Below are 10,991 nucleotides of genomic sequence, written 5' to 3' on the forward strand. Positions count from 1 at the left end.
TACTTTGGAAAAACTAGTGACACTGTGCTTTATTTGAGAACAGAATAAAAGGGCATGACTGGAACGGTCAGGATGGTCCTTAACATTCTGCCCCAACCAGGGTATTATTAACTTCCAACACTGTTGGTGTTAAGGCGGAGTGCTGCTAACTTCTTAGAGCATTAGAAAAAGGTTGAAGCAAACTCTAAACGGGAGTCCTTTCAGAAGGAAAGTGAGCTGGTTTCCTTTTAGTTCCTTTAAAACTTCTAGCCAGGAATATCACCCAATTTATGATGAAGACTATACACAGCAGCACCAAAAAGGCCATTTACAAGAAGAGTTCTTCTTCAACAGAAACCACTTGAATGCTCTGAGAAATTGCATCTTAGCTAAGAGCAGTTCACTAAGGAGCAGGGCCATCTAAATGCCTAACTAGTACTTAAAATTGTCAAGGGGTGGGGATGTGCAAATTTAGCAGCAAAAGACTGTTTTGTTTTGCCTCAAGGGAAAGTGATGGTGGTCAGAGGGGCCAGTTCCAAGGGCTGGTCCAGCGGCGGCCGCTGGTCTTGGTACTCCGCCACGTGCCCATTCCGGTGGTGACCATACTCAAATTTAATGCGCAGCTCACCAATCTTGGATTGAGGAAGGATATCTGGGATCCACTCAATGATGAAAGGTGTTGGCTCCTTTTGATCTGGGGAAGTATTGCCTGAAGACCAAAAACAAAAAAACAAAACAAAAACAATGATTAGTACCATTCCAAAACTTGAGGCAGGCCAGTGTTACTGTGTTCAGGAAGGAAAAAATTTTTAAAAATTAAAAATTAAAATAAGAGAGAAACAAAGGGAAAAACAAGAAGAATCAAGGGAAGGGAAAAGCAATTACTGATCTATCTACCCAAAAGAAGATTTCAGGGAACTGTCTGGCAGCTCCAAATGAAATAAGACCTAGTCTTTCTGGTAAAACAGCCAAAAGAATGCTAAGGAGAGCCCAGATTGAGAAGAAGAGATAGCTGAATGAGATTAAAAGGGAGACTAGCAAGAAAAGGTCAAGTTTCAAGGAAACCTGAAAGAAACAGAATTAAATTCTACATGGTTCTGGGACGCCTAGGTTGCTCAGTGGTTAAGCATCTGCTTTGGCTCAGGGCATGACCCCGGGGTCCTGGGATCAAGTCCCACATTGGGCTCCCTGTGGAGTGTCTCTGCCTCCCTCTCTCCGGGTCTCTCATGGATAAATAAATAAAATCTTTAAAGAAAAAACCTATATGGTTCTAAACATATTATAAATCCATGATAACCAAAGGCATGTGGTACTGGCATAGGTCTCGGCAGATGAAAAGAACAAAACAGAAAGATCCTAAGTGAACACACACTTAGAGACAGGAATTTAGTATAAGGTTAAGGTGGCATTTCTTTTTTTTTAAGACTTATTTATTCATGAGAGACAGAGAGAGAGAGAGAGAGAGGCAGAGACACAGGCAGAGGGAGAAGCAGGCTCCATGCAGGGAGCCCGACGTAGGACTCAATCCCAGGACTCCAGGATCACACCCTGGGCTGAAGGCTGCGCTAAACTGCTGAGTCACCAGGCTGCCCTAAGGTGGCATTTTTATTTTTTTAAGTTTATTTAACTTTTCACGAATATGGCGCCGAAGCCGAAGAAGGAAGCCCCTGCCCCTCCAAAAGCCGAAGCCAAAGCAAAGGCTTTGAAAGCTAAGAAAGCGGTGCTGAAAGGTGTGCACAGTCACAAAAAAAAAGAAGATCCGCACGTCACCTACATTCAAACGACCCAAGACCCTGCGTCTCCGAAGGCAGCCCAAATATCCTCGAAAGAGCGCCCCCAGGAGAAACAAGCTTGATCACTATACCATCAAGTTCCCCTTAATTACGGAGTCAGCCATGAAGAAAATAGAGGACAACAACACACTTGTGTTCACTGTGGACGTCAAGGCCAATAAGCACCAGATCAAACACGCTGTGAAGAAGCTCAATGATATGGCCAAGGTCAACACCTTGAACAGATTGGGATCATCTAAACTTGAGTCCAGCCAGCCATAAATCTAAATATAAATTTTTTCACCATAAAAAAAAAAAAAGTTTATTTAAGTAATCTCTACACCCAGCATCGGACTTGAACTCACAACCCCAAGATCAGGGGTTGCAAGTTCTACCAACTAAGCCAGCCAGGCGCCCCCAAGGTGGCATTTCTAATTAGTAAAAGAAATACAAGAGTTTCTTATAATAAATGGTATACATCAGAATCATATCTTATACCTTATATCAAAATAAATTCCAAGAGTGCCTGGGTGACTCAGTTGGTTGAGCATCTGACTCTTGATTTCAGCTCAAACCCTGATCTCAGGGTTCTGGGATCGAGCCCCATATCAGGCTTCCCACTCAGTGCGGAGTCTACTTGTCTCTGTTTCCCTCTGCCCCTATCCCTGCTCTGTTTCTCTCTCTCTCTCTCCCTCTTATATAAATAAATCTTTATTCAAAAAAAGTAAATCCAGAGAATCAAGGATTTAAACATGAAAAACTCAGGCTAAAGAATGCTTTTGAAAACATATAAAACGGGATCCCTGGGTGGCGCAGCGGTCTGGCGTCTGCCTTTGGCCCAGGGCGTGATCCTGGAGACCCGGGATCGAATCCCACGTCGGGCTCCTGGTGCATGGAGCCTGCTTCTCCCTCTGCCTGTGTCTCTGCCTCTCTCTCTCTCTCTGTGTGACTATCATAAATAAATAAAAATTAAAAAAAAAAGAAAACATATAAAACACTAGCAGAGTTAAAAATAAAACAGTAGAGCCTTCAAAACTATGGGGCACCTGGCTGGCTCAGTCAGTAAGGTGTGTGAATCCCGATCTCGGGTTCCTGAGTTCAAGCCCCATGCTGAGTATAGTGCTTGCCTTAAAAAAAAAAAAAAAAAAAAGGAAAGAAATGACACATGCAGTGTTATGCTGCGTGAAATAAGCCAGTCAGAGAAAAGACAAATCCTGTGTGATTCCACCTACATGAGGTACAGGAAGTAGAATGGTGGTGGCCTGGGGCCAGGGGCAGGGTAAGACTAGGGAGTTACTGTTCAATTGGTACAGTTTCAGTGGAGGAAGAAAAAAAGTTTTAGAGATGGAGGGAGGTGATTGATGGTTGTACAATGTAAATGTACTTAATGCCTGAAAACCAGATACACACTTTAAAAAAATGTTTATATTATATATGTTTTATAACAAAAAAAGTTAAAAAAATAATGTTGAAGATAGACATGGAAAGCTGTCCATGATATATTTTTATGTCAAAAAAAAGTATGATCCTGGGGCACCCGGGAACCCTCAGTGGGTTAAGCGTCTGCCTTTGGTTCAGGTCACGATCCCAGGGTCCTGGGATCGAGCCCTGTGTTGGGCTCATTGCTCAGCGGGGAGTTAGCTTCTCCCTAGGCGTGCTGCTCCCCCTGCTTGTGCTATCAGATAAATAAAATCCTAAAAAAAAAAAAAAGTATGATCTCATGTTTTATAAACTCTTCAGGCACAGAAGAGAGTCTGAAAGGGTATATACCAGAGTCTTAGCAATGATGTCTTCCCCGGTGCATGGGATTATAGGTGGTTGATTTTTCTCCTTTATGCTTTACAATGAAATCTATGCTTTCTCTATGATGAATATATGTTACAAGCTTTACACCCAACATGGGGCTCAAAGTTACAACTCTGAGATCAAGTCATGTGCTCCACCAAATGAGCCAGCTAGATGCCCTCTGTGATTCTAATTAATTAATTAATTAATTTTTTGGAGAGAGAGAGAGAAAGAGAGCGCCTGTGTGCAAGCAGAAGTGTGAGGAGGGACGGAGGGAGACAGAGAATCCCAAGCAGGCTCCACACCCAGCAGAGAGCCCAACATCGGGGCCCAATCTCATGACCTGAGCTGAAATCAAGAGTCAGACGCCTAACCAACTGAGCCCCCCAGGCGCCCTGGTAATTTTGTTTTGAAAGTACTGTTTCAAAAGAAACAGAACACTTTATTAACACTTTATTTTTATTAACACTTTATTCCATGGTGGCCTGTCCAAGATGAATGAATGTGTCTGCTTTGTTTACGGTCAAGATCCAAAGTCTAGGACAGTGCAGTGCACACAGCTAACTCTTCAAGGAAGATGTGCTATCGAAAACACAATTCACTTACCAACTTTGAGAAAAGTTTTTAGTTCTAAGGGTCGCAGCACGGGTTGCTTTTCTATACGACCATAGGTTTCTGCTATGCTCTCTACTTCTACTTTAGGGCATTTAAACAGCTCATACGTCCCATCCCGGTTCTGGATAAAACTCCGAGTGATTTCCAAGGGCATCTGGACATGGAGACAACACCAAGAAAGGTGAGAAAGGGAAAACTCAAAGTAGACAAATATTTGGATGACAACAAGATCTTTCACTTACTCTTTTTTGTTAAGTACACTCTAATTAACTAAAACTTCCTCTTGTATTTTCAAGTCAATGCTGTCAACACATCTGCCTTTTCTCCTTTACATCGCTCATGGCTTTCATTTTTCCTCTGGAACTTTAATTTGAACCCCAGCCAAAGTGTAGATGAACTGAAGCCCTAATGTCTTCATGGCTACGTGAGGGCTGCGGGCAGAGACTTGCTCTCAGACCAGCTTCATTCCATCCCCGGCCGCTCTGCTAGCATCACCGTCCTAAAGACTCCACTGACCGCGCCTACAGCTGACCTCACACTTGTATGCTTCACGCTGTCCTTGGGACTGAGCCAGACACAACTGGAGCTGGTCTTTGCCACTGAACAGCAGGGTGAGCTGCTCACAGCCTGTTTCTCATCCGCAACACACAGCTCCTACCAATGCATGGCTGTAAGTCTGAATGAGGGGATGCAGTCGTAGTGCCCCGCAGACCAACATTCTAGGGTTCCTAGTATCAGCCCCTTCCCTCACTTAACGGTCCCACCCTGAACACTTGCTCCAGGCCAGAAGCTGTCTCTGTGACGTCTGATATTTAAAGAAGCTCCTCAAGTGTCTTTAGTGCTAACACAGGCCTTTTCTAGGGTTCACATGTAAGTTCCACAGCTACCAAATAGCTTTTTCTTTTTCTGAAAGTAACAAATGCCTTGCACTTAAGCTCATCTTAACGTATCAAATCACACTATGCTGAGTTTTCTACAATATTCTTTTATTGTAAGAAGGGAAAAACCTCCAATTTTCAGGATCCGGTTGAAAAATATAAGGTTTAAAACTGTCTAGTATTTCCCTTGCAAAAAAGAATGCAAACTAATTAGGGGTCATTTCTCTAATGAGAACTACGTTGCAGTTTGCGGAGAAGCATTTAATTGTGCTGAGTTCACCGACTTCACGAATAGTGTATCATCTCAAATTATTTATATACTTTTAAGCTTACTGTCAGTTAATCTAGGGCTCACCATAGCTAGAAGGGGTTCATTATTTAATTCATGGGAAAAGTGATCTGTTTTCTGATCCCAAAGGCAAAGAAAAAGGATACTCCAATTTAAGATACTTTTTCAAGCACTAGGGAAAAGCCATTAAAATCACAGAACCACACAGCAGTAAGTATTTCTGAATAATCTCTTAGTATGAAAGAAAGGAATTCCCTTTGGTGTCTATAACTCAAGGACTCAGAAAACTGGTACGAACAGACTTCCTGCACTTGCTTCTCTCTCTTCCCCTCTTTGCCCTCCTACTATTGTAGAAATACCCTCTTACCTCTGGGGTATCTAAGATTTGTTTAACTTGCAGGATATTAGTGATATGCCAGGTATACTTGGAAAAGGTTCCCAGTGGCAAGGCATCTTTCCGAACAAAAGCTTCAATGTAAAAAGGGAACAAGATTAGACTACCAAAACATAGCATTCTCTTTCAATGTATTTGTTATCCAGTTTCTAGAGGGCTCAGTGCAGTGCTATCCTGTCCTTCAGAATCTCAGCACTTTTAAAAAGAAATTCTAGAGGCAAATCTATAATAGGTTTGGTGAAATGTAATAAATGATATGGATTTCTACTAACTAAAGTTTCTGATGCTTGAGATGCTCTTTATTTTTGTACCTTAGAAACTTACTTCTTTGCTTGGTACAACCATACACACAGGACTCCATTATAAAATAGCTTCTTACGACCTCTTACAACTTTAGTTACATCAGAGGTCAAATTATAATTCTTAAAAGGATTACACGGAGTTTAAGCCCATTAGCATGGTTGCCAATCTACTACCTTGCCTACAGGATTATAAAGGGGTTTCACCAAAGGGCTGGCAAAAATAGCAGAGATCTGGGTTAAAGTTAATGTATTAGGAGGCCTAAAGTTTAATGTAAAAGAAAGAATAGGGCAGCCCCGGTGGCTCAGGAGTTTAGCGCCACCTTCGGCCCAGGGCGTGATCCTGGAGACCCGGGATCGAGTCCTGCGTCGGGCTCCCTGCACGGAGCCTGCTTCTCCCTCTGCCTGGGTCTCTGCCTCTCTTTCTCTATGTCTCTCATGAATAAATAAATGAAATCTTAAAAGAAAAAAAAGGATCAACGCTGCCTCAGATAAGCTGTGATGACAAATATGTTTAAGGCCCTAAACAGTGATTCACAGCTTGTACTACTCAGAGATACATTTAAACCTCAAACAATCCTATTATATCATCAAATAACTATTAACTAAAGAAATAGCATTGATTCCCAGCTGTAGCTCCTCTTAGGCTACTTACCACTGAGCCGTCCTTTCTTCCTCTTTTTCTCTCCCTTATTTCCTTACACTACCTAAGAAGTATCTTGAAATTTCTAGTAGAAGATGTAATAGAAAACCAAGAACTGTGCACCATAATAATATAATTATAAAGGGTTTCAAGCCTAAGAATTACTCTAAAAATAAAATCATCCATCAAAAATAGGGAATCATGAAAAACAAGTTTCTGTTTTTGATACATACTATAATATGCTCCCAAGAGGCCAGCCCAAATGATGCTTTTGTTGAAATGGGTAAAAATATCTAAAAAATATCAAACTTCTTGGTGGGCACTCTTACTGCACTTCACTGTTCTTATACAAAGTTGGGGCTTTCTGAATCTTTCTATTACCTCTTACTGGAGTAAGTATGGGGCCTTGGAGGAGGGTGATCATTACTCTAAGAGCCGACTGGCTATATCTTCATGCTCTGAGCATGTGACTTGAAGTCCTAATCCTGAAAATTCCACAGTGTTTTTCTAAACATAATTCTTTAAGGTCAAGACATCTATCACTAATTCCAAAGGGAAAAATCCCATACCTGTGGTGGAGTTGGGAAGCCGTTTCTTTGCACTTCCTATAGATATTCTTTGTTGCAGGGCTTCAAAAAAGGTCTGAGGAATGTGAAACACCAGTGGCTCTGGTTTGCCTACAGCAAATAAGAAGAAACTCACTTAGAGAAACTCAGTGGGCTTTCTGACACGTAGGGAGAAGTGGAAGAAATGGAATTGGGTGGCAGTAATAACTACAAATGTCACTTAGGCTGCTTTATACCGAGACAAAAAGGCGGTTTTGATTGGCCTTTATGAGTCAAGCACTGTCACCTGCCCTACTCTTGATCCCTCGCAGACCCTTGTCGTCCACCAAAGATAACTTTTCTTTCTTTTTTTTTTTTTTAAAGATTTTATTTATTCATGAGAGGCAGAGAGAGAGAGAGAGAGAGAGAGGCAGAGACACAGGCAGAGGGAGAACCAGGCTCCATGCAGGGAGCCCGACGCGGGATTCGATCCCGGGTCTCCAGGATCACGCCCCGGGCCAAAGGCAGGCGCCAAACCGCTGCGCCACCCAGGGATCCCACTTTTCTTTTTTTTTTTTTTAAAAAAAAGAATTAAAAAAAAAAAAAATAAAATAAAAAATAAAAATAAAAATAAAAATAAAAAAAAGAATTTACTTGGGCAGCCTGGTGGCTCAGCGGTTTAGTGCAGGCTTCAGCCCAGGCCGTGATCCTGGAGACCCGGGATTGAGTCCCATGTCAGGCTCCCTGCATGGAGCCTGCTTCTCCCTCTGCCTGTGTCTCTGCCCCCCCTCCTATGTCTCTCATGAATAAATAAATAAAATCTTAAAAAACAAAATAAAATTATTTATTTATTTATTCATGAGAGACATAGAGAGAGAGAGACAGGCAGAGACACAGGCAGAGGGAGAAGCAGGCTCCATGCAGGGAGCCCGATGTGGGACTCGATCCCGGAACCCCGGGATCACGACCTGAGCTGAAGGTAGATACTTAACCACTGAGCCACCCAGGTGCTCCCAAAGATAACTTTCCAAATTCCCAGTTTCATAAACACCACCACAGCCCAGAATTTTCCCTTTAAAGAGTATATGAAATGAGATAAGAACAATGATGCTGAGTTGAGAAGGTAAACTTGATTCAATCCTGTCCAGCGCCCCCAGGCATTTGCTACATGCATTCATGTCCAAGCAAAGTAACCACAAGCTCCCACTCAGATGGTCTGGGCCATGAGTGCCACAGACCCCAAAGTCAGGACACTGTTTATCCAATAAGCATTGGCCTTTCTCTCTGAAGATGATCTCAAAGCAGGCAAAATGTCTGAAAATACTTAACAAACACCTTAAAGAAATTTGCAAAACACTAGGGTCAGCAAAATGTCAGGAGAAAGAGTGTTTAGGGGAGGGTTCAGAAGAGTTCAGATTTTTCCTTAAAAATTATCTAAGAGAAGGGGGCCTGGCTGGCCCAGGTGGCAGGGCATGTAACTCCTGATCTTGAAGTCATGAGTTCAAGCTCCACATTGGGTATAGAGCTTACTTAAAACAGGGCATGTAGGTGGCTGCATTGGTTGGGTGTCTGGCTCTTGGTTTTGGCAAGGTTGTGATCTCAGGGTCGTGGGATCAAGCCCCAAATCGGGCTCCGCACTTAGCAGGGAGTCTACTTGGGATTCTCTTTGCTTCTGCCCCTCTGCTCCCAACCCCCACTACAATAAATGGATAAATCTTAAAAAAACAAAAAACAAAACAAAACAAAAACAAACAAACAAAAACACTGCCCAAGATGCTGGCCCCAATAGGGGAAACATCCAGAACCACTACCTGCCTAGATATAACATCAAGAGTGACTCCTAGGGGTATCTGGGTTGCTCAGTCAGTTGAGTGTCCAACAGGTGTTTTTAACTCAGGTCACAATCTTGGGGTCCTGAGACTGAGCCTCCTGTCGGGATCCACACATACTGGGGTATCTGTTTAAGATTCTGTCCCTCTCTGCCCCTCTCCTCTGCTCTCTCTCTCACTCTCTCCCTAAATTAAATAAATAAATCTTAAAACAAACAAACAAACAAAAAAACCCAGAATAGAACTACGATTTGCAATGACATGGATGGAGCTGGAGAGCATAATGCTAAGCAAAATAAGTCAGTGAGAGAAGACAAATACCCTATGACTTCACTCACATATGGGATTTAAGAAACAAAACAGTGGAGCAAAGCGGTGAAAAAAAAAGACAAACCAAGAACCAGTCTCTCAACTCTAGAGAACAAACAGATGGTTACCAGAGAGGAGGGGGCGAAGGGATGGGGGAAATAGGGGATGGGATTAAGAAGAACACCTGTGATGAGCTCTGGGCATGTGTGGAATCGCTGAATTGCTACACTGTACACCTGAAACTAATATAGCATATACGCTAACTGCTAGAAATAAACTCAATAAACAAACAAACAAACAGGGGGATCCCTGGGTGGCTCAGCGGTTTAGCACCTGCCCTTGGCCCAGGACGTGATCCTGGGATCCTGGGATCGAGTCCCATGTTAGGCTCCCGGGATGGAGCCTGCTTCTCCCTCTGCCTGTGTCTCTGCCCCCCGCCCTATCATGAATAAATAAATAAAATCTTAAAAAAAAAAAAACAAAAAACGAATACATTTATAACACAATTACTTTGATTTCTCCTCCTTTCAGCAATAGCCAAGTCGGGTGACCAGTACTTACCATCAAACTGGTAGTGCATGGTTTGATGGATGCGTTCTGTGACACTAGCCAGCCAGTCTTGGAAGGATAAGGTCACTTGTGCCTCATCTAACAGTTGACCACAGGCTAGGAAAAACAAACAAAAAACTTTTCAGTGACTTTTATCTTTTTTTTAACAGAAACAACAATTACCTGGAGTTTGAAAAAGCTGAGCATTTTGTATGGAAAAGAGCAACAAGTTGAAATTCAAAGAAATTTAGATACAATAAGTGAAATGGAAGATTCTAGGATTTTTTTTTTTTTAAGAATCCATTTGGAAAAAAAGAAGGGAAAAGCTGTGGAAATGCTAATGTGTTTAAGATTATTAACCATAGTAATTTTTTTAAAGATTTTATTTAGGGATCCCTGGGTGGCGCAGCGGTTTAGCGCCTGCCTTTGGCCCAGGGCGCGATCCTGGAGACCCGGGATCGAGTCCCACGTCAGGCTCCCGATGCATGGAGCCTGCTTCTCCCTCTGCCTATGTCTCTGCCTCTCTCTCTCTCTGTGTGACTATCATAAATAAATGAAAAAAAAAAAATTTAAAGATTTTATTTAGGTTTAGGCGGCGCTAAACCACTGAGCCACCCGGGCATCTCGCAGTTAGAATATTTTTAACAAATTTTCATCAGTTCCTTTGGTGCAAAGAAAAAATAAAATAGAATAAAATAGCTCTTCATTCAAATTATCACTATATACATTTACCTAATGAAAATTTTAGTTTCAAATGAATAGTAGCTATGGCATCATTATCTTTAAAGCAGCCATGAAATAAGGCCTTTCTTCAATTTGCAGTTGACTTTTTTCAAATACTTTATTTCAGAGGTTTCATTTTAATTTTTTCTTTTTAAGATTTACTTATTTATGACAGAGAGAGCATGAGCAGAGGGGAGGGGGGAGGGAGAGCAAGCCTCAAGCCGACTCCACACTAAGTGCAGAGCCCAAGGTGGGGCTTGATCGTACAACTTAAAGATCAGGGCCTGAGCTGAAACCAAGAGTCGGACAGTTAACTGACTACACTACCCAGGCATCTTCTAAAGATTGTATTTTTAAGTTATCTCTGCATCTGACATGGGGC

The 10,991-nt window shown here is 42.2% G+C and overlaps 1 protein-coding gene and 1 long non-coding RNA gene across 8 annotated transcripts in view; one reads left to right on the forward strand and one right to left on the reverse strand.

Moving 5' to 3' along the window:
- The window catches only part of C11H2orf42 (chromosome 11 C2orf42 homolog), a 27,914-nt gene continuing 16,923 nt past the window's right edge, over window positions 1-10,991 (reverse strand). For all 7 annotated transcript variants that reach the window (XM_072768708.1, XM_072768701.1, XM_072768705.1 and 4 more), the window contains 5 exons: window positions 9,899-10,003; window positions 7,224-7,331; window positions 5,686-5,786; window positions 4,143-4,305; window positions 1-688 (listed from right to left, as the gene is read on the reverse strand). In XM_072768708.1, coding sequence (XP_072624809.1) covers window positions 480-688; window positions 4,143-4,305; window positions 5,686-5,786; window positions 7,224-7,331; window positions 9,899-10,003 — 686 coding nt within the window. In that variant the 3' untranslated portion in view covers window positions 1-479. The remainder of the gene's footprint in view (window positions 689-4,142; window positions 4,306-5,685; window positions 5,787-7,223; window positions 7,332-9,898; window positions 10,004-10,991) is intronic.
- Window positions 2,729-5,210, forward strand: LOC140600453 (uncharacterized). Its single transcript, XR_012003736.1, has 2 exons — window positions 2,729-4,332; window positions 4,448-5,210. It is a non-coding gene; the product is annotated as an uncharacterized lncRNA (long non-coding RNA).

The sequence above is a fragment of the Canis lupus genome, chromosome 11 (assembly GCF_048164855.1).
Source record: "Canis lupus baileyi chromosome 11, mCanLup2.hap1, whole genome shotgun sequence".
Lineage (NCBI taxonomy): Eukaryota > Metazoa > Chordata > Mammalia > Carnivora > Canidae > Canis > Canis lupus.